Raw genomic sequence first — 24641 nt, 5'->3', positions numbered from 1 at the left:
AAATTGTAGTGTGTTCGTGTAATTGTGAAAATTGAATTGTGTAATTATTTAAATGGTAAATTGAAATGTACCATTTAAATAATTAGATTAATTAACTTTATATTTTAATATTTGCACACCTAATCGATGGGTAGAATGTATTAGCCACATAATATTGTAAGTAATTAAAACATCTATAAGTAATTTGTAAAGTGACTACATTCTTGCCTAAGATTCTTGCAAATAAATATAATTTGAATTTTGAATTTAAAGTGTCCGTTTTTTTAAAATATGTATGTGATTAGTTATAGCTTGTTGAACTAGATCAGTGTAATGTGTTATGTGGTGTGATCTGAGGGTGTGATGATCCTAGTCACCACCCGCGTTCGACCTTTGACATAATATTATCTCTACAAGGGTTGGAAGGGTAGAAATAAAACAAGATGCATTTGCGGTTATTTTATTAACAACAAAACATGACAGGGTTCGTGGTTGACTGGCGAGTCTTCTTGACGCTAGGCTAGTGCCCCGGCTAGTGGCCGGGCTATTGTCCTGGCTAGTGCACACCACTTATCCTATTATTGCACGGTATATACTTAATGGTCTACTTTTGATAGAGTTTACACTGTTTGTCCGATGCCGCAATGGTCGAAAATCGATATTATCCAGAAGTGGCAGAAAATTAGGTACTCTTAATATTACCTAGTCTATCTTGTAAGCTCTAGCAAAAGCAAAGATCCGCAGAGAGACAACATCCAACACAGAGAGCTATCCGTCGACACAACGAACGATATAATGCTATACTTAGGTATTTGTTACAATATAAATATACTATTACAATATTTTGGAATATTTGCTCTATAATTAATAATGTTATCGGAGTCGATACGAACTCGTCAAATGTCTTTATGAGAAGTACAACAACGCGATCTAGGGGTTATATCGATACAAGCATAGACATTAACTCGATAATAATATATAGTATATACTTTATTTCTTAGAAAGGTTTATAGTTATTCCAGAAGGAAGGTAGAGTATTTCATATACATTCGCACTAATAGGTTTTGTGCTAGATGCAATACATAGACGCTATTCACAGTTACATCTCCACTTATCGACTAATTCCCTTATACATATACAACTCTACTCCATTTCCCTCTCTCCAGCTATACATTGGAAATGTCTCATGTAGCCCGTTCGCAGCTGCGGCCCGTCTCTCAAAATAATATCGAATACTATCGTCGACGGCCACAATTCCACAACTCCTATTGGTTCCCATACATCGTCCACATTTAATCACAATCACTTAATAGCCAGTATAAATGCTAATACTGACATGAAAATGATCATAATATTTGCCTCACTTTCCATAATTTATTCAACTATATTTCACATTCCAGGCGTAGCACTCACCCGACCATTCTGATGGCTCCCTTTACACACGTTATGTTAACTAAGTACATTATCTTACACTAATGGTTACAAAATCTATTATTGTTAAATTGTCATCGAAAACTAAACAATGTTCGAGAATATCGCTCTTACGTTACTATGTACAACGTTTTATGTAACGACAATTTAATGATAATAATTTTTATTAAAGTCGCAAGAATCTGCATCGTATAACAGCACTTTAAAGATTTTAGAAGAAAAACAATTGGACCTTTAACTTTTATATTATAACTCTCAACGAGTTCATCTTTGTCGTAAATATACAATATATTTTGTTATTGTGCTCAAATTGAACTTATATAATATTATCCAAAATGTCGACCAAGCTAATTGTAGAGTTCAAAACGCGCTGCGCGCGCATCTCGCGCGGGAAACACGTCATTTTATAAAACATCCCTGTCCCTTATAACATCTCAGCCATGTTTATAAGATACTTTAGTTTCTTCTTTGGTTAATTTCCCATGAATTAAGCACTAATTATATATTTTATGTCATATAAATTTACTTAATACAATAACTCTACAGAGAGCGGTGGGAATGTCCGATTTCACCTAACATAATATGCAACGCTACTTTATAACTCCACATATTGAATACACTACAGTACCACCGACCACGGCAAACTAATATAAAGGATAATCTTTAATCACAAACATGTCTTACTTTACTAGGTAACTTACGCAATATGATATTGTACCTTTAGTACGTTATACGTATGGTGGTAGCATTTATTTATAGTCATTAGTTCATTACATTTCGAACGTTTATTCAACTTATATTTAAGCACTTTCCAAACATAATTTAATATCTTGACAACGGCGAGTCCACTAGATTCTATTAAGCATAAATGGAATATATTTGATGATTTTTTTAACAATAATATAACATTTCGCTAAAAGAGTTAAGAATATCGCAATATTAAATTGAAGCATAAATTTGTAACAATTTTCTTCGAGGAACCTCAGAAGTGTTTAGGTACAACGAGACGGCATACAAACTGTAAAGTATCGGAAGAGCGGCTAGGAAAAGTAACGACTAAAACAGAGTCCATTTCAGTTATACAATAAAATATTATGTAGAAATGTTCGACGTTCGTAAATAAAACATAATACCGATATTTATTTTGATACATTTTTTCAAATCTTATACACCATAAATCTAAGTTTAATAACACATTTTTCAACATCAAACCTTTGAATCGGTAGAAATAGGCCGATACAGAACAAACACAACCTACCTTTGATACACAAAACCACTGTGACGTAACTTTCCCAAAATTACGGGAGCATCATTGACATATACTTTTAAGAATCTTTTGCCAAAAGTTCGCAACGGCACACCGATTACTTGTGCCCCTTCTTCTTGGGTTTGTACAGATATTGTATATCGATGTCCTTGTTGCTGGAGAAGTAGAGCGGTGTTCAGTCGGAGTCGGAGTCGGAGGAGGGCGGTTGGGGCGGTTGGGGCGGTGTGGGCTGTGTCGGTTGTGTCGGTGGTGTCGGTTGCGGCGCGGGGTCGGTGGTGGCGGCCAGCGTGTAGGCGGCCGCCGACTGGCCCGTCGTGCGCTCTATGCCCACCCTGCACACACACTCTCATATTGATATTTGATATGTCGCAGTCATCTGGTTGAATCTGTTATTTGATTGAATGACTAGCGCGTTTATTGAATGACGACATTCAATTTAATGATTAAAGGACAACTTGTCAAGTTGTTAAATATAATGTTCAACGTCTTGACTGAACGTCATTATTAGGTTAGATTCGTGGATTTTTTAACGCATTGAGTGTTACTTGTTAAAGCAAATTTCGGCCTATTAATTCAATAAACGCATTGATCATTCAATAAAATAGCATATTCAACCAGATGACGGCGACAGATGTACCTTAGCAGGTACAATAATTAATGTGGAACCGCACTAGAGCGACAGTGTAGCGGAGAGACGCGTTACGGCAGCGACATAGCTAACTCCCTATACTACTATAATAATAATTATTAATATGTTTCGACCACTCAGTTTACTATCACTTCTCCGCTTATTCCGCCCATTTTGGTCGTCAAAGCGGTTAGGTAAACTTTTCTGCGCTGCTCTAATGTGGTTCCATTTTTTACAATATACCTACTCATATTTACAAGTCACCATAAAATTGTAAATTCTGTTAGATTATTATGTATCCTGTGAAATTAGGAAAAATGATACGAATGAAAGATTCACAAGTTAAATTATAATTTAGCAGTTTTTACTACTTTACGGCGACATATCTATAACAAAATATCTTTCTTGTTATTGAGTCCGTAAAGTTTTTTTTTACGAAGTTTGCTAATCGAAAGTATAAATTACAATGAATGTGTAAAAATATTGGTTGATTCTTAAGAAAGAAAGAAAGAAAGAAAGAAAAAAAGCTTTATTGCCAACAAAAACTTAGATTTAAATCTTAACTTAAAAAGAAAACATATACATATTAGGCAATCGGAACAGACTCAGCCATGCTGTGGGCTTACACCCGAACAGCGCTGATTTTCAGTCTACCCTTGTATTTTTCCGAGGTCCTACAATTATATAAATACTAATAATAAAATTACATCTATAACTGTTCCTATCACTAAATGTAAAAATTTATAAATACGTCTGCTTATTGTGTACATAATATATGCATATAAATACTATAAAATAAACAATACTATTATACTTAACTACTTACATAAATATTTAAATAATTCGGATAGATAAGTGGGTATATATATTATTATTTATGAATGAGAATATATAATATGTATATGTATATGTAATATGTATATGGGTGGGAATATTTGTGTGTGTATTTGTGTTTAAAAGTGTCCGTTTTCTGTACTCCTTCTCCTTCCTATTTTTATTCGTCTACCTTAGATCGGCTGTAATTTATTTTTCCATATTTATTTTCCTTTTTTAATGAAAAAACAAAAACGATGTTAAATGGGGATGTATCTAGATTTTTATGTAGCACTGAATTTAAATTGCATCGATACACTGTATAAATATATAATGCACTGTATTAATTAAAAAACGTGATTAAAATGAAATAAAAAAGAGGCAGAGTGGGAAGCAGCAAGCGGGGCTCCCGGCTCACTCACAGGTACTCGTGGCGCGCCAGGTAGCGCACGAACTTCTCGGGCGGGTCGGCGTCGTGCGCGTGCAGCGCCACGGAGCGCACGGTGGCGTGCGACGCCTGCGCCGCCGGCATCGTGAACTCCACGCGCGCCCAGCGCGCCAGCTCGCCCGGCACCTGGTCGTACGACGTGAGCGCCAGGCGGCAGGCCAGCGCGTGCGACGTGTACGCGCCCTGCCCCTCCTTCGGCAGCCGCCCCATGCGCCACACCACGGCGCGGTGCTGGTGCTCGTACTTGGCCTGCCCCGACGTCACCTCGATGAGCGACTCGGCGGGCGGCTCCACGGCGCCGAGGAAGCGCTCGATGCCCTTGATCTTGCCCGTGCGCCGGTGCGCCGACTTCACGGAGCCGTAGCGGAAGTGCTTCTCGACGCGGAACAGGTAGATCCAGCACTCGGGGATCGGGAAGCGGATGGCCACGTCCTCGCACGGCACCTGCCCCAGCGCGCGCGACGCGAACCCCGGCACCAGCACGTCCGCGCGCAGCTCCACCTGCACGCGGCACACGCGTTCGCAACGGATAATAAATCATCCATATATGAATTGAACCCAAAAACCTAAAATCTTTAAATGACATAACTGTGCCACCTCAATGCATCTATCAATATACAATTAAATCTTTTCACTTTAGTAATTTTCAAAAAATAGTCTCGACACACTATACCTTTTCAAACCCATTTTACTACTTTACATATCGAAAGCTTTAAAAATTTAGACCCAAATTAATAAAAATTAATATCACTGGTAAGAAGATCAAATCAGAGTCATTATGATTTGCAATTGAATGTGTGTGTATATATACGCACCTTGTTGCCGGTAACGCACCAAGCGGCTTTGAGCTGCAGCGGCAGCTCGCGGTTCTTTGGAGGACGCACACGGAACCGCATCAACTCGATGTAGCACGCGTCCGGCGGCTTGAACCTGACCACCACATCGTCCATGTTAATATTAGCAACCACTATTTTGTAGACTTACATGTTAAATTTAACGTAATAACGTTTTATTTAACCAATGAATACTAAATATCAATATTTTAATACGCTTTTAATAATCTAATTGTCCAAGAAGCAATATTATCTCTGAGTTTGTTGCTATAATGATTTGACAATATCCTTTAACCAGTTCCAATTAGAGCTTTATATTTTAAACAAATACAACAGATACTTTTCTATATATTTTTTTAGATTTATCATTACATTTATTTTATTACTATTCGTATAAACACGTGGGAATATTTAATATTGGTACTATAAGATAAAGGTGTAAGTAGGAAGGGCGTGTGTTAACTTGATGATCTGCGAGTTGTGGAAGTCGTCGGGCTGCACGCAGGCGTGGAACTCGGGCTCCTCGACGCGGATCCACTCCTCCGTGACGACGGGGATGATGTCGTGTCTCCCCACCACCTCCTTGCCCTGCCGCCGCATGTCGTTCAGCCCCAGCTCCACGTCCGGCATGCCTGCACACAAGTCAATTATATTCGTTTTATTTTTTATTAACAGCCGTCAACGTTTACGTAATTAAATTTGACCGGTTTCAAAACATCATCATCAAGAAGGAGAGTCAAAAATGAATAAAAATATATAGATATAGAAGTGATTGTAATTTATTTTCATAAACGAATAGTCTTACATGTAGTGTCAATAAAAATGACAATACAAAAACTTACACTTTTCAACTATTTACAACTTCAACTTTCGACAAAAAAATAAAGTCGAATAAACACATCATCATCATCTCAATTAGCAACAGATCTTACCACTAAGGAAGCCGAGGAAGAAGATCCTTACGCGCGCGATCTGTTTAAGCACCGAGCCCTCTGCGTCCTGCTCCACGTACAACTCGTCCACTGTCGTTATCTGCACCTGTATGCATGTTGCGATTTAGTTGTTTGCTTTTATGTAAGATGGTAGATTGCCATGCGGTCATACTTGTAATATACACTCGAAACGGGAGAGCGATGAATTGTAGATGCTTTGTCAGTAATTTTTTAAAGGTAACTTTCTTCATGTTTATGTCGCAAGCAAATAGTGTTATTTCGGCGTTTACAAAACGCTCGGCTTTTTGTAGTATGTCGAATTTAGAAAGTTTTAGTTTGGATGGGTTAGGTTAGGTTCGTGTTTTTTTTTACTATACTTAAATAGTCCTATCCGTCCGCTCGTAAACGTTTTTTTGTAGATGTTTGGAAAAAGTAAATCCTCAGCGTATTACAAAATGCCGAGCGTTTGTAAACGGTAAAATATTACAATTTGCCTGCAACATTTACATATCGTTGATGAAATTATAAAAATGTTCGATGTGTGTTATTTTTAATTCATATTTTTATACATGAGCAAATATTATAAAAAAAAATATTGTCTTTAATGTTACTTTTATGGATTTAAAGAATCAAACAAATTTTTTTTAATTTTTGTGTACCCCATACACAAAAATTAAAAAAATATAGTCAGGTTACCTCCTCCATCTTGTAAGTGAGCGCGCGGTCGCGGTGCGCGGGCAGGCGGAACAGCGCCTCCTCCACGCAGCACGAGAACTGCTTCACGTCCTCGTAGCTCAGCGAGCCCAGCTTGAACAGCTGCGACACCTGCAACCGACATGTCATGTCAAGTGCTCGTCGGTCAACACAATATCATTTTTAGAAAGTCTAAGACGATTGGACTTTATGATACTGCACTTTATGTTGAGAAAAATAATGTTTTCACAGTATATATGTGTGATGTCCCGAAAATGGTAGTGAATTATGTTATGAAATGTTCTAAATAACTGAACCGTCAGTATTTTGTAAAATATATCGTAACGGTCTCTATTATCTTTTAAGCAATCGAGTGGTTGAAAAAAATAGAAATTAAAACATCAGTCTTGATTAATTGTGAAACATCTAGATTTGAAATTTTACATGAAAATCGAGAATCGAAATTGAATTAGTGCGCCGCGCTTGACAAAGAACTTGCAGCAATGCAGTGTTTATCATCAGTTGCAGCAGAATTGTTACCTGCGGTGCGTGCTCGACAGGCAAGCCGAGCTTGCGCAGGTCGCTGCCGAACTCCTTGACCCCCTGGTAGTCGCCCTGTATCGCGTACGCCGCGAACTGCGATAGCTTGTTGGTGATGCGCTCCGCCTTCGTCACCTGACCTGGCCTGAGACACGATAATATTGACATACAAGGTGTTTGCTATATCGTAGGTAAATATTAATCGAATTTTGTGTTACATTGAAACATAAAAAACCAGCTGTGTGCTGCTAAAAACAAATATTTTTATTCTGATGTATATAACCAACATTAATATTATATAACCTACATTTTTGTTAAGTTTCATCCAAATTCGTTCAGTAGTTTTTATATGAAAGAGTTTCTAACATCTATACCAAAAAACTTTCGCATTTATAATATTAGTATGATTACTTAATGACATTATATGAGATAGCACAGTTTACAAAGCACAGTTTAAAAAAATGGCCATATTATGACTAAAAAAGAAGATTAATTTTGTACAAAATTCCGGCGCCTAATGTCACAAAAACGTGAAACGAAACGTGACGTCCCCAAAGCCGTCCCCACGTACCTGACGCCGGGGCGCTCCTTGTAGAAGACGTACTGCAGCTTGACGGTGAAGATCTTGCCGAACTGGTCGAACTGCTGCGCGCCGATGTCGGACACGGAGTAGCAGGCCTGCAGCGGCAGCTCCTGCAGCGGCGCCTGCGCCTCGCGCTCGCCCGGCCCGCTCAGCAGCTGCACCACGGGACTGTCGCCCTGCACCACCACGCGCACCCACACCTTCTTCCAGAACCTGCCCAACACACCGCTCACTCACTTTTTAACTTTTTCGATTAAAATACCTACCATTTCTTGATCGAGAAAAACAGTATTGAAAAAATCAACCCTACTTTCAAAAGGGAATTGTATATTTGTTGTAAATTGAACGAAAAATAAAATCATAATATTTCCATTCACAAATAAAATGGTTATGGCCAGAGGCGGCTCGTTACTAAATTGTATGGGTGTTCACTTGAAATAAAACAACGAAAATACAATAGCGTTAGCAGGATAATTTATTACAAAAAAAATGAGCATCACAATATAATATAACAATTAACAGTTACAGTAACAATTAAACAGTAACAAACTAACAAGTAAAAGTGTAATAGCAGTGATTTTAGTAATAAATTAATTTAGTGTACATTTTAGTTTGCTTTTATAACAAATCCCTCCAACACTAGCCACGTAGCCCACCACTGGGCATATCGCCGTACATTATTAATTTCATTAGAATGGGTCGTTTCACCGCTGTCATAAGTTACACACTTTCGCATTTATAATATTACTAGAGGTCCGCCCCGGCTTCGCCCGTGGTACATATTTCGCAATAAAAGGTAACCTATGTCCTTTCTCGGGTATCAAAATATCTCCATACCAAATTTCATGCAAATTGGTTCAGTAGTTTAGGCGTGATTGAGTAACAGACAGACAGAGTTACTTTCGCATTTATAATATTAGTATGGATTTAAAATATTATGTTAATTATTCTGTTAAATAAATGTTATAATTATGTTATATGTTTAATGTTAAAATGTTACGCGTCGCGACGGTAATAATTATGTTATTTTGTGGACTAAATTTATGTTAAACGCCGCCCGCGATACCTAGTATTGCTGACTAGGGTGTTCTGTGGTCGTTGCACCGAACAAATAATAATTCCATAATTGCAGGGCACTGGTGAAAGCGCCCAACGACCGGGCGAGTTTATACGTTCGCTAACTATGCAGATACTGAGCCATTCTGCGCACGCGCGGCCTGTGGATAGAGAGCATAGCGTACGGGATGTGGGTGGGAATAGGTGGGTGGTTGGTAGTACTTTAATCAGTCGTAAAAATTTACAATTTTAGGAATATTAGAAAAATAATTTTAACAATTATTAGTTAGAGAAATTTCGATTGACAGAAAAATTACGATATGTCAGGAAATTTTTCTATAATTCAGGAAAATTTCCAAAAGTCGGGAAAATTTCTATAAGCTGGAAAATTTCCATAAGGAAGGAAAATTTCTATACGCCAGGAAAATTTCTATAAACAAGGAAAATTTATATAGAAGAGGAAAATTTGTATAAGTCAGGAAAATAAACAAGATGAAAAAATATATTATACTAGCTTCCGCCCCCGACTCCGTCCGCGCGGATGTCGGTCTTCGCGTGGATGGTTTATTTCTCCATTTTGAGTAACTCTGACAATGACGTCTTATAATTAATATCTATTGTACCCAAATACGGCTATAATAATGGCCAATAATAATACGCAACGTGTGTTCGCGGTTCTACAGAACAACGTGTATGGATAAAACTGAAAAATTAAGATAATTTTTTTTCTACGGATTTTTCCAGGATAAAAAGTATCCTATTTTACGCCCAGGATAATAAGGTATAATTATACCAAGTTTCATCGAAATCGAACCGTTAGTTTTCACGTGATGCCTTCACATACAGACAGACAGACAGACAGACAAAAATTTTTTTAATCACATATTTGGGTTTGGTATCGATCCAGTATTCCCCCCTGGTATTTATTTTTTCAATATTTTCAGTGTACAGAATTGACCCTTCTACAGATTTATTATATGTATAGATTAAAAATATATTATTATATAGATGAGGAAAATGTTTATAAGCCAGGAAAATTTATATACGCCAGGAAAATTTCTATACGTCAGGAAAATTTCTATACACCAGGAAAAATCCATAAGTCGGGAAAATTATGATAAGTCAGGAAAAATTTGTATAAGTCAGGAAAATTTCCATAAGTTGGGAAAATTTCTATACGTGAGGAAAATTTCTATAAGCCAGAAAAATGTCTATACGTCAGGAAAAGTTTTATACGCCAGGAAAAATCCATAAGCCGGAAAATTACGATAAGTCAGGAAAAAATTGTATAAGTCAGGAAAATTTCCATAAGTTGGGAAAATTTCTATACGTGAGGAAAATTTCTATAAGCCAGGAAAATTTCTATCCGTCAGGAAAAATTGTATAAGCCAGGAAAATTTCTATACGTCGGGAAAATTTCTATACGTGAGGAAAATATCTCTTTGCCGCAAAAATTTCTATAAGTCAGGAAAAATCCATAATTATAAATTTATAAAGAATAGAAAAAATTCGATCACGAGGCGGGACTCGAACCCGCATCCTTTCGCGCCATTCCGGGGTGGATGCCTGACCAACTCAGCCACTCGTGACCCGCCAGAGCAATCGAATTTATTCTATTCTTTCAGTTTTATGTGTCTTAAGGATTTATAAATTTATATTTATAAAGCATTTGAATGCCATAAAACCAAAAAATATAAATTCAAAAATCCAGAAGTCGGGAAAATTTCGATATGACAGGAGAATTTCTATACGTTAGGAAAATTTCTCTTTGTGGGGAAACTTTCTATAAGTCAGGAAAATTTCGATAAGTCAATAAAAAATTGGTTGTCTGTAATGTCGGTTTACTGACGATAGTTGAACGTGACAACGATTGTGCTTCTTTGTCGCTCGTTCCACGCTCTCGCTTGCACTCGAACGCCTCAGAGCGAGATAACGCCGCATGAGTCATGTTTTTTCGGGCGTGTAGCCGGCTCTATCGAATTATAAGACGTTGTCACGTCAAAAATAATATTAAAGATAAATTATGATAAAATACGTACCTATTTAAGGCCATAGAAACGATTCAACTATTTTATATTTAAACGTGGTATGCATAATAAATAACCTTATATTTCGTGTTTCTCAGAAATAATTCAGAAGAGAACTTAATACAACGGTTGCGTGAGATGGGAGAGGATACGGAAGATTGGAGAGAGAAGGTAATATTATTATTTATTTTATTGTATTTAATTTGATAGATTAATTAAAAAATTTAATCAGAGAGATAATGTAAAAAGCAGTTTTAATCCTACTAATATTATAAATGCGAAAGTTTGTGAGTATGTGTGTGTGTGGTGTGTGTTTGCTACTCTTTCACGCAAATACTACTGAACCGATTACAATGCAATTTAGCACACATATAGAAGGTAACTTGAAGTAACACATAGGGTAGGTTTTATCCCGGAAATCCCACGGGAACGGGAACTATGCGGGTTTTCCTTTGAAAACGCGGGCGAAGCCGCGGGCGGAAATTTAGTGTCTATATTAAACACTAAAAATTATAAAGTATTTCAAAACGAATTCAATTATTATTTAGCAAAATTAGAAAATCCCCCGAATTTGCATCCGCGAGCGTATTCATAGTGTTTGTTTATAATATAGGAGTGGCAACGTCGCGCGCAATTGCTGCTGTCATGCGATGCGCAACGTCGCTTGAGAGCGGCGCTCCGAAAATGGCTATTTTTCCATACTAAATCTTTTGTTTCACGCACAGGACTGTGGCGAAAGGAGAATGCCCATTTTTGGTACTGGTTTTTCTCATGCATCAAGACAATCATACTATTAAAAAAAATCGCGACAATTTAGAGGCCTTCGTACCATCGGAAAATATATTTTGAACAGGGAATGTTTTGTAAAATCTAATAAGACATGTAATTATTTAGATCCGTTATTATAGATTTAGTGTCCATTACCGTTTACATTTTTGGTACCTACAGGTTTTTCTCATGCATCAAGATAAAAATACTATTAAAAAAAATCTCGGCAATTTAGAGGCCTTCTTACTATCGGAAAATATATTTTGATCAGGGAATGTTTTGTAATATCTAATAAGACATGTAATTGTTTAGATCCGTTACCATAGATTTAGTATCCATTACCGTTTACCACGGTAACCAAGCGGTAACTATTATGACATTTACTATGGTAAATAGCTAAATGTATTAATATCGATTATTGTTTTCATTGAATTACAAAAAAATCAATTAACATAAAATCACTCAGTAAGGTTTTTTTTATGCACTGTAGGTTGTTTTAACATAGATAGTGAAGTAAGATAATATAAATATATTGCATAAAAAAAATATTATTATGACATAGCTTGGTAGGTAACCAGTTATTTCTTATTTGTTTCTTTATTCGAATTTGTAGTGAAAAAATGATTCAAACAACAACAACAATAATGTAAACCGAATAAAAACTTATCGGCATTTTTTAAATATACATTTAGTTTTTCTTGAAATCCGTCCCGGAAGATTTCTGGTGCCTACCTACACTAGCCAATGAACAGATAGGCTTTGACTGAAAGCATAAGCTCTACGCATAGTAGTTCAGGATACATCGCCCATTTTTGCAAGTGACTATAACTATCAAACTGATTTTCCGTTTGTAGCTTTATTTTGATGAGACACCGAATAATTTCGTGTACGAAACTCTCGATTGTGGTAGCTAACAGAGATAACAAGGATATTTTTTTTTTTATTTGATTGTTCTCAAATATTTATTACGCAATTTGTAGGACAATATGTCTGTTGAATTATATAAACATTAACTAAGTGAAAACAAAAAAATCAGCTTGTTAGTAATCATTTATGATGACCTCGTTATCGATACACTTTGGAAAGGGGGACTCTTTGAACAAACCATAGATTTTGTAGGACAAATATTTTTTCGAATAATTTAGGTAATTATTTTGAGATTGAACAAAAAAAAATTCATTCAGTTTTACTTACTAATGAAATGAAATGAAATGAAATGAATTTATTTGCAAGAAAAGTGGTAATACATTGGTGTTATGAGAGAACATGTTCTACACAATTCGCCAGTCTCAGCTGGCATGCGAATAGTTACATTAACTAAATTTTACAGTGCTTTTTAAATTTTAAATTTTAATATAAATTATAAATATTTTATTAGCGATGATGACAGAGATTCAAATCAAATTAAAATAAATTATAATAAATTATTACATATTTGCATCAAAAAATTCATTTAAATTATAATAGCATTTGTCAATTAACCAGTTTTTAAGCTTAAACTTAAATCTATTTAACGGTAGCTCTCTTATATTTTTAGGTAAGGCGTTAAATATATTTATGGCCATGATATATGCTTTTTTTTACATAAAGTTGTTCTGTGCTTTGGTATTATCAACCTGGTCGGGTCTCTCTGTCCAAGTTGACAGTTCTCCCCTGCACTATTGAAGATCTTGTAATGTTTTTTCACGAAAAGAGCAGCCTCTAATAGATAAATTCCAGTTAACGTCAATATTCTACATCTGCTAAACAAGGGTCTGCAGGAATCCAGAGGAAATGCGTTACAAAGTGCTCTTATGCATTTTTTTTGACCAATAAATACTTTAATGGCGTCTGTCGAGTTACCCCAAAAAATAATGCTATATCTTAAGACAGAGCCAACATAAGCATGATAAGCAGTTAAAGCAGCTTCGTATGAAATAGTTCTTCTTAATTTTCTTATAGCAAAAACAAACTTATTTATTTTAGAGCACATTGCGTCGCATTGAAGTTTCCAATTTAAGTTTTCGTCCAATCGTAGTCCTAGAAATTGTATACTATTTACTTGTTGTATCTGTTCGTCATTATATTTAATATTAATAGGAAATCTCTGCGTTTTATAATTTAAAAATTGCATGCATTTTGTTTTTGTTAAATTTGGAGTCAATCCATTACATTTTAACCAGCTTATTATATTATGAATAGAATTATTTAAAGTCACGTTATAATTAGTCTCTTTCAGATCGTGAGGAATTGTTAAACAAATGTCATCAGCGAATAAAATACAGTCATATCTCGTTATTTTTGGCAAGTCATTAATATATATTAAAAATAGTAACGGTCCAAGTAGACTCCCTTGGGGTACTCCATATCTATTATGTTGATATGCTGATTTGTAAGCCATCATTTCCTGATTTTCATCTTTATTTAATATTTCCACATATTGTTTCCTATTTGCCAGATAGCTTTTTATCAAATCATAGGCCGGGCCCCTAATTCCATATTTCTCACATTTATATGTTAAAATATTGTGGTTTACGAAATCAAAAGCTTTTGAGAAGTCAAAGAAGATAGATGTTACAGGTAGTTTCTTATCAATACTCTCAGTAATTGTTTTTATCACTGAGAAGACAGCTAGCGTAGTTGATTTATTCTTTTGAAAACCGTTTTGTTGAGTATTGATGACATTATTTTTACTGAAGATATTATAAAATCTCTTATAGATTGCTTTTTCAAAGATTTTAGAGAAAATTGAAACCAGGGTAATAGGCCGATAGTTGCCCATTTCGGTTTTATTTCCTTTTTTATGTAGAGGTTTTACAACTGATAATTTAAGTGCTTCAGGGAATACGCCTTGGTTAAAGCATTCATTTATAATATGCTCTAAGACATGCGCAATATTATTTTTACATTGCTTAAGCACCAATGTACACACAGAATCATAGCCAACAGCTTTTGTATTTTTGAGTGATTGTATTATGTTTATAATTTCGGATATATCAGTTGGTATTAAAAATATACTATTGTTTACTGTGTCAATATTATATCTATAGTCAGAATAATTATTAATAGCTGCATTTTTGTCATCATTAGTCAAGTTTATGAAATAGTTGTTAAATTTATTTGCAATAGTCAAAGATTCAATAATGTCCATGTTATCAATTCTCAATTTGTTAATGCAGTTTGGTGTCAAATTTTTTTCGGAATGGCAATTTTTTATCAAATCCCAGATCGCTCTTATTTTATTATTAGAGCGTTTTATGTATTTTTCACTTAACATTCTTTTCGAACAATCAATACAGCTTCTTAATGTCTTTGAGTAAAATTTAAAATTATATTTCACTTATTATATTTGAGAACCATCAAATCAAAAATTTTTATCCTTGTTATCTCTGTTAGCTACCACAATCCAGACTTTCGTACACGAAATTATTGGGCGTCTCATCAAAATAAAGCTACAAACGGAAAATTAGCTTGATAGTAGTCACTTGCAAAAATGGGCGATGTATCCTGAACTATAGATTAAATCATATGTTAAACGAAAAACAACCTTCGGGCGATAAAATACTACCTAAATCACACATAAACCTAACTAAATCGGGTTTATTTAAGTTTTGAGGTTAACTCACATTTTTCTCAATATCTTGAAAACCCCTGTTTTTATCACAAAAAAATCAAATGGTAAAAATCTTTTGAATATCGAAAAACCCTCCAAAACCACTCTGGCATTGATGCAACACTATACTGTGGTCCATACTTTCATGGGCATTCTCCTTTCTCTTTCACTCTTATTGGATTTCGTATGTAGGCAATGTACTGAATGTTGTTTCATAGGAGCGCAATTGAGAGCGCTCCGTATGCTCCTTTTCGCGCGTTACTTATTAAATGAACAAGAGTGTATGTAATGTAGGTATGTATTTTATTTGTAATGTGTAAAGGTACTTATTTTATTGATATTAGTATTGGAGTTTTTTGCGATAGATTTTAAATAATGAGCAGGTATAACTTTATTATCATTATATATGGGAGTTCACTGCACCAGCGCCCCTGAGGACGAGCCGCCTCTTGTTCTGAATACATTACACACATCAACAATGTTTAGGGATATTTTGTATTGCATTAAATATCTCAAAATCTATAGAGAATTTTGTGATATTGTAAATGGAAGAAGAATTATAATAGCTCATCTTAAGGTCTTTGATAAAAAATCTTCTTTAAGTAATTATAGATTATACCTAGAAGATATTATTTTTATTACATCCTTCTAGCGCACATTATTTTTAATAAGACACATCATTCCACAAACATCAACATATTAGATATTTTATATTATAAGTAGTTATATCTGTTCAGCATTGCAGTGACACTGGTATTGTAACGTTTGTTACCTCTGTCCCGTTATCTTCTTCTTGTTGGGCTGTCGCAGATGCATCTCCCAGCCGGGCCCCAGGTACTTGGTGCGCGGGAAGTCCTCCAGCGGCTGCGACACGTCGTCGTCGAACAGCGGCGTGGGCGGCGTCTCGCCCCCGCTCCCTGCCCCCGCGCGACTCCGCAATGCCTCCGCTAAGTTTCATAAAAAACATATTATGTGAACGTTTCTGATAAAGATATTATTTTTATGTGATGTGAAAAAAAAAGTGCTATTATAACTTAAATAAATAAAACAGCCTGAAAGTAAACTTTAACCGCAAATGCAAATAAATATTGTAAATATTGTGATTTGGAAACATCCGTACGTGGTTGCGGCTGGAACTGCAGCTGCGGCTCGGCGCTGTCGAAGGGGTTGACGCGCGGCGACTCGGGCACAGCGCGCGGCGGCGGCGCCAGCGCGGGCACCGCCGGCCCCGCGCTGGCCGAGCTCTCCTTGGGCCTGCAATGCGTGCGTGCTTGAGATGGCTAGAACGTAGCTTTGTATTTTTTCTAATTAGGTGCAAATTCAACGAAATGTTTTTTTCTCATAATAGAAGATTATATGAATGAGTTAAAACGTCACCATAGATATAAATCTTTAAACCGTCTGTATCTGGTAAAAATAAATGAATATTAATCGATCAAAAGTATGTTGTTTCTGTGGTTTGGCACACTTCAAGTTAAAATAATTTTTTGACACCTTGTATCCACAATATGCCGTATACATGCCTCACTGAAAACCAGTGTTGCAGAAACACTCTGTGACTTTTGCTGACGTGGGGACCCTTTTGGCATCACTAATTATATATATATTTTTTTATATTTTAATTTTAATTTTGTATTTCTTCTTTTTGTTTGTTTTAATTAAGTACCTTATTTTTTGTAAAAATTGGTGCCAAATAAATGAGTTTGAGTTTGAGTTTGAGTATACTAACTTGATGAAAACTGAGAAAGTATCATCAGTGGAGTCCCTCGAGCCCTGGTGCTCGAGGCGCGGCGTGGCGGCGGGCGGTGGCGGCGCGCCCATGCTGAGGAACGGGTCGAACGCCTCCGCCTCGAACCCGCCGGGCGCCGCCTCCGAGCTGCCGTCGTCTCCCCACGCGTCTTCAATTATTATGCAAGTTGTTAACACTGACAGATATTTTTATTAATGTACTCACAATAGGACCACGACTCACCTGTAGCCATGTGATTTCCGCTGGCCGAATCGAATTTAGCAGCGAAGGCATCGAATGCATCGTTATTCTCAGGGAAAGCGTCTTGCGCCATCGGTTCGGGTTGTCCCCATCCAAAATCAGCTTGATTATCGACCTGCGATGCGGGCGCTATGGTCGCAGGAACACTATCAAAGATGTTTGTTCCAGTGTCGAAAGCCCCGCTGTGGTCCATGGGAGATTCTTGGAAATTATTTTTTGGAACTGAATTAAAAGCATCAATTTCGACATTTTGCACCGTTTCCGCTGCAGGAGATATAATTGTATCATTAGGTTTTGCTGAAAATATATCAGTTGCAGCAAATGGTTCACTTGTGATACCTTCAGAGGCTGATTCGAAAGGATTTTTGTCTAAATCATTGAACGCTTCATTTCCCAAAGTGTCTTGTTCAACGTTATCAAAAGGAGACGTTATGGTTTCTTCGACTTTTTCAGTTGCCTTTACTTCAGTAGGCGATTCTGAGGTATCCATTTCAGTGTTAAGATTTTGGATTTCATCTTTAGTGTCAGTGTCATTTCTAATGTCCACTTCCTTGTGTGATTCTTCAATTGTACTCATTGAATCTGTAAAAATTAAACTTGAAGATTCAACTGTCGTACTAACAGTAGAAATTGCATTAGGGGCAATATTGGTAGATATTTCTTCTTTAGCAGGCATTTCAGGTATATCATCGCTTAAAAAGTCAATGGGGTTTTCTTCTTTTTTAGGAGCTGAGTATAAACTCAGAATGGCTTCTTTAGTTGGTTTAATAACAACAGGTGCTGGAGCATCAAAAAGGTTAATATCGTCAACTTGTGGTTGTGGAGGCGCTTGTGGTTGTGGGGGCGCTTGTGGTTGTGGAGGAACTTGTGGTCTCGGTGGCGGAGCCGGTCGTGGGGGTCGCGCCGGGGGAGGTCTAGCTGGTTTATTTTTATTCACTTCAACGTTAGCACTAGCAGCCGGTGATTCTTCCAACATGTCCTGTTCCGGTGTCGGGCTAGGAGAATGAATATCTCTCACGGATACGGGACTTGGTGTACGCGTTGGTGGAATACGATTAAGTAAATGTGAACTTGTAAATTCCATCTGGCCCGTGACACTGAGTATTAAATTTTGTGTTTCTTGTGGTACCGGTCTCATCGTAGGTTGATTATCAATTTCTTCAGATTTTGCATAGCTGTCATCCACGATTGTAGAGATAAGTTCTAGCTCCGTAGGTTTTAATATTTTGTCATTTGTCGTAGTTTGTTCTTCAAATTGATTATCAAAAATGTTAATTGAATTGTTATCTTCATATTGTTTAGCTCCAATATTAACTGGTTCCGCATTACCAAATATATCAATGGGAACTGTATCACCAGCCGGTGGTTCATAATTGTTTCCAAAATCAGAGAAAGGATTGCTTGTAGCAAATGGGTTATCATTCTCTGTCAAGTCTGCGCCATCATCTTCAGCTGTCATAAATGGATTGAGTTCTGCGGTGACTGGTGCAGCAGGTTCATTTAAACTTAAGAACGGATTGTATGCCATTTTTATTTTATTTCTCTCAATTCAAAAATTCAGATTCTAGAAGCTTCACTTCTGTTTTTCCTGGTGTTAGATTATTTGCAAAAGATGTATCAAATGGATCAAAATCTTCAGTGTCTTGAGTAGTCTCAAGGGGCTCTGGTGTCAGTGCTTTTATTTGAAACAAGTCGTCATCCGTTTCCAGTAAATCTTTATTTTCATTTACTGGTATATCTGTATCTTCACAAGAAAATTCTTTAGCTAATAATCTGAGTTCAGTTTTACTTGGGTTAATATTACTAGCAAACGAGGTATCAAAAGGGTCTTCAACCTCTTGGTCTATCGATGCGTTTTGCGGTGGACCTGAGGGAGTTAAAACCTTTATCGGTAAATCAACGTCTCCGCTCTGAAGCAAATCGCTTTGTATCGAAACGGTCTGCTCCGATTTCGGGTATTCCGAATGTCGTCGCTTAGTATTAACAGGAGGATGTGCAGTAAAATCTTCGTCAGAACGAGTTCTTTGTAAATTACTTGGAAATCTATCTGCAGCTTCGGTTTCTTCGCTTAAATCTTCTGTGATCGAAACTTCACGACTATAATACGGTGTTAAAGGTTTCGTTGGTTTTGCTTTGCTGTCCAAACAGTTTACATCATTTACACCATCGACATCAAATACCACACTTTTGCTAACTGTTAAATTTTCTGGACGAGACGCTCTTCTTTCTGTTTTTTTATCGATTACTTCATCAGCGCGAGGATCAAAATCGGGATCACTAGGAACCTTATAAATTGTCACAGGTGTGGGATCAATCAGTTCTTCCTCCAGTAATTTTAACTCCACTCTGCCTGGAGCTACAATTTTATCAACAATAGTAGTATCGAATGGATCAATGTCATTCAAATCAACTGGATCTAAGGGTGAATCACCTAGCTGTGTTAGATCAGTAGTGCTTCCTCCTAACAAATCTCTTGTTGGTTCGTTTAAGTGATTGTCAATAATATCATCAGATGTTATGGACTCCCTAACTCCAGAAGGATCCGTCAAATGAATTCGTACAGATGACTTCCTCCTATTATTTAAATGCACCTGTACTTCATCTGCACGGGGATCGAAATCATCATCTTCCTCCAATACAGCAGCTTCTTGTTTTAAATTGTATAAATTTGTGGAAGGAACAACAGCATCTGCAAAGCTGGTGTCAAAAGGATCGTCCTGGTCAATATAAGGATCTAGAACATCAAGTTGATCTTCAACTATTCCCTCAGCAAATACCGACTCTTTTGTATTTGCTTCAAAGGCAGACCATGAATCTTGTAAAACTGGTTCAATTTTTATTTCACTCTCATCTAATTTAATAACCTCGGCTTTTGTTTCAAGAGATTCGGCTGCTAATAAAGTGAATTCATCGATTTCTTCTTCGCTAGGATTTTCCTCAACAACATTAGACGTTGGGCATTCTTGATCTTCTTGATGTACTTCTTTTTTAATGTGTTGTATAAGCGAAGTACTTAGATCAATGGGTGCTGTTATAGGAATGTCAGCATCAAGATCTAAAATACTCTTTTCAACGGGCTCTTCAACAACTTTACTTTCTAAAACCGAACTTTTATCATCGTCTTCGAGTAACAAATCACCTGGTATAGTTCTTTTGGTTGGTTTCTTAGTTGTGACTTTCACATTATCTATACGACCAGTAAGGACTTCAACAGCAATTCCAATATCTAATCCTTTTTTATTTTTAGAAGACTTGACTTCTTGACCTTTTATTAACGCGTTTACGTAGGATGTATCGAATATATCGTCGTCCTTTGACTCCTCTGGAGAATCAGGAACGTAAGCAAGTTTAACTTCACCACGTTGGACGGCGTCTATATATGATGTATCGAAGATATCGTAGTCTTCTTCTTCCTCCTCCGACTCGTCGTCAGTAACACCGTAATCACTTTTATCTCCGTCTGTGTCAGCAGCTGCCTGTGCTAAGTGAGGAAAGTCAGCTTCAGTAACCTCAACTACAGGGCGCACTGGTTTTTCTGTTTCAACTGGCTTTAGTTCATTTTTTATGGTTACACGTTGAAAAAATGAAGTCGATTTTATGCGATCTAAGTCCCCTTGAGTTTTCTTGAGAACTGAATCAACGCCGGTAGTTAAATCTTTGAACTTGGACCACTCTTCATTCTCTTTAGCTGATCCTTCTCCGTTTTCAGCTTTTTGCTGGTGTTCTCGTCTATACTTTTCTAATTCTTCTTCGGTAAAGAGTTCTTCTTCGCCTTTGCGTTTTGATTTTTTCCCTTTCTTCTTTTTCTTAAGGCCTTTGGGTAGCTTTAGCATTATATGTATTTATAAAATGCTTTTCGTGTTGCTGAAAAAAAATCGTAAAAAAATTTAATTATAGGAGGAACTAGTTACAAGAATATTTTTTTTTATTAATTAATAAGTAATCAGATGTTCTACAGTCAAGCGAGAAGAATTATTGATTATTTTTATTTTAATTTTATTTGTAACTAGGTTTCCGCCCGCGGCTCCACCCGTGCAGTCAAAGAAAAACCCGCATAGTTCCGTTCCCGTGGGATTTCCGGGATTGCGTCATTTTCCCGGGATAAAAAGTAGCCTATGTCCTTTCTCGGGTATTAAAATATCTCCATACTAAATTTCATGAAAATTGGTTCAGTAGTTTAGGCGTGATTGTGTAACAGACAGACAGACAGAGTTACTTTCGCATTTATAATATTATAGTATGGATATATATTTCACACTGTAAGTACACAATATGTAGGTCACTTCTGAAATAATTACAAAATCGTTTTTACGATGAATGTAGTCGCCCACTGCGCATCCTCCTTTTCATATTACCAATCACATATTATATTTAAATAATAGGTATAAGAATATTATAAGCATTCGCTTTGTTATATAAATGCATAAGTATATATTTTATCCATATATAGGTAAGTCATTTTGTTTTTTATAACACGCATTTAATTATTTAGTTCAGTCGTAATTTTGACTAACGGCCATGCAACATAGAGAAATATTTCGAAGATGATCTAACTACGTGATGAGGTAACATGTAACTACCCATGCCTGGCCCGCTATACGGCTGTACAGCAGACTGAAGCAATCGATACGTAACAAAACGAGAGATGGGATAAAAGGTTCATGAGTGTTCGACATTGAAGACGGACAATAGATAAGATGAAGGCGATGTACGGGCGAGACCGCGGCGTGGTCGCCGAGCACACACAGCGAGCTACGGGCACGTACCGGGACCGCGGTCGCCACCTACAGCTAATTTATACCGCTATCGCACTATGGATAAAGGGCTTCTATACCTTCATCGCAACAGACTGACACTTCTAAGGGTCTAGTGGTGCGCTTTGGGCGGCTCGCTCGAGACTGGCGAGGCGGCGCGGCGGGGCGAGCGCGGCGCCCTATCGACCCGCGCAGCCCCGCGCAGCCTCGCGCAGCCGCCCCGTGCACCCGCTCCGCGCAGCCGCCGCGCGCACCCGCCCGCTCGCGCGTCACGCGCCCCCTGAACTTCAAGTGTCACCGATATACTCCGCGTTACGTAACTACCCCTACAGGCTACAAGCTAATCTCCCCGATCTATAATGATATCTAACTACATAATACGAATACTTATACTTCAGTATTCGACACTCGAGTACCTATAGATTTTTAAGAAAGGGAAAATAATTAAAATCCATTATGCACCTTAATAGGTTACATTGATTTCTTCGAATTAGGTCACCCTCGCATTGAGTTATCACTAAAATTTATATTATAATTATTATCATAGTAGGTTGAAACTGCCTTGGTTTCTAATGTTTTATTGCTTTGAGTTTTTATAAAGCAAAATTACCAATCTTCTATTATGATACGTGTAATATTCAAGACCAAATCTATAAAATAAAATATTATTTCAAACTACTTACATGATATTTTCGAGGATTCTGTTTGATCAAAAACTTAAAATAAAAATAAACTAAAAAAAATATTAAGTTGACTCGATAAAAAAAAAATCACGAAGTTAAGTAGGCTCAATTTTCAAACTTAGGTATACGTTTTCTACTTGACATGGTATTAGGTACCTTTATGTTTTTTTTTGTCATAAACAATAAAATTAATATACCTTTATATTACAAAATTTGCGAGATCTTTGTCAAAGCATTTTGTGTACCTAATTCAAAACTTTTACTTTTTAGGTTTTAGTTTTCTTTTGATCACGATAAAACACAACAACAAGAAACAAATTACGCCATAAGAGCGAGATAATGATTGTATTCTTTTATTTCAGTTTTTTCAGTTAAATAATATCACAAATGAATTAAATTCTTTTATTTTGATAAGTAAAAGAGAAAAATGTAGTTCCCTACATCATAAAATTGTCCAGTGCAGAAATATTTGTGTGTGCAATAATACCAAATAAATACTATGCATTTGCCTCCTATCTACGAAGACTAGGTACATAATATTTTCTAAAAGAGGGTAGTTGCTTGCTCGGCTCCGCCTGGGTAATCGTTTTTTGTTCAGCCGTTCTTGAGTTATCTAACTATATAAGTGGTCTAATCTCACGACTTTCTTTGTTAATAATATTTGAAAGAGGAAACTTTTGTTTTTATTTAAGTTTGTAATATTAGTACTCAAAAACTACTGAAACTGGAACGATTTCAAAAATTCTTTCACCATTAGAAAGCCTACATCTCTAATGCGTCAGAGACTATTTTTTTATAGAGTAAATCGGGACAAGCAGTTAGTATAGATAGGTAAGTTAAAAAAAGAAATAGCCACATAGGTAATAGGTAGTTGAAATTCCAAAAATTATATGAACTTAACGTACCTATTTTATTTTACTACCTAATGCCTATAAGTATAGTCACACGTTATCTCCTCAGTTAAAGTTTTAAAATAAACAACTACGGAACTGGAAACTAAATTCAAAAAAATTACAGGTATTAAAATTACAGTCTACTTACACAAACGTTTGTTTCTAGAAAATTATATAGTTAGTTTTCATGAATGATTGCAGTTAGGGTTCAAACTTGAAAATCAATTATTCGAAAATGGCGCGCGAGCAGTGTTGCCACCTCGATTTTCTAAAAAGGGCAAGACGGCACTCTGAAAAGAACATTTAAGAATACCTAATTTGTTTTCCTGAATAAATGAATAAATAAATAATAGGCCTACAAAGGCCTAAAAAATTATCAAAGCGAAAAAATCATCAATAACTTAGTCGCGATTTTGTAATCTGGTGGTTGAAAATTTTATTAGAACGCTCAGCGAATAAACAAACCCGATTTTGGCATGGTAAAATGGCAAAAAGTTACAATAAAGAGTAGAATTATGGCTTTGTAATTTACTGTTGAAATCCAAAGAAAAGTAAGAATTAATAATAATTTCTAAAAGCAAGTAAATGCCATTATATTAAAATATGATAAATTAAATACCTTACGAATAAGATTCAATCAAGGATTCAATAGGTAATAAATTTTTTCTCTATCGAAATCTATAAATCGATAAATCGAAACACAGAATAAATTGTAATTGTATTTAATTATA

At 36.4% G+C, this 24641-nt stretch overlaps 1 protein-coding gene across 1 annotated transcript; it reads right to left on the bottom strand.

Annotated features, from left to right (window-relative positions):
* Nucleotides 1–425: 425 nt before the first annotated feature.
* On the bottom strand, nt 426–22474 carry LOC123697214 (protein stoned-B-like). The gene is made up of 14 exons (XM_045643648.1): nt 22415–22474; nt 19153–21444; nt 17563–19085; nt 17320–17488; nt 16711–16844; nt 16363–16537; nt 8136–8360; nt 7565–7709; nt 7028–7156; nt 6332–6437; nt 5863–6031; nt 5382–5496; nt 4541–5067; nt 426–3009 (listed from the first exon to the last, which is right to left on the bottom strand). Exons 2-14 carry the CDS (start codon nt 21411–21413, stop codon nt 2853–2855), a joined length of 5835 nt encoding a protein of 1944 aa, XP_045499604.1. The 5' UTR covers nt 21414–21444; nt 22415–22474; the 3' UTR covers nt 426–2852.
* Nucleotides 22475–24641: the final 2167 nt, after the last annotated feature.

The sequence above is a fragment of the Colias croceus genome, chromosome 14, assembly GCF_905220415.1.
Source record: "Colias croceus chromosome 14, ilColCroc2.1".
Taxonomy (NCBI): domain Eukaryota; kingdom Metazoa; phylum Arthropoda; class Insecta; order Lepidoptera; family Pieridae; genus Colias; species Colias croceus.
Note: the sequence above shows the minus strand (reverse complement) of the source record. Positions and strands in the feature narration are given on the sequence as shown.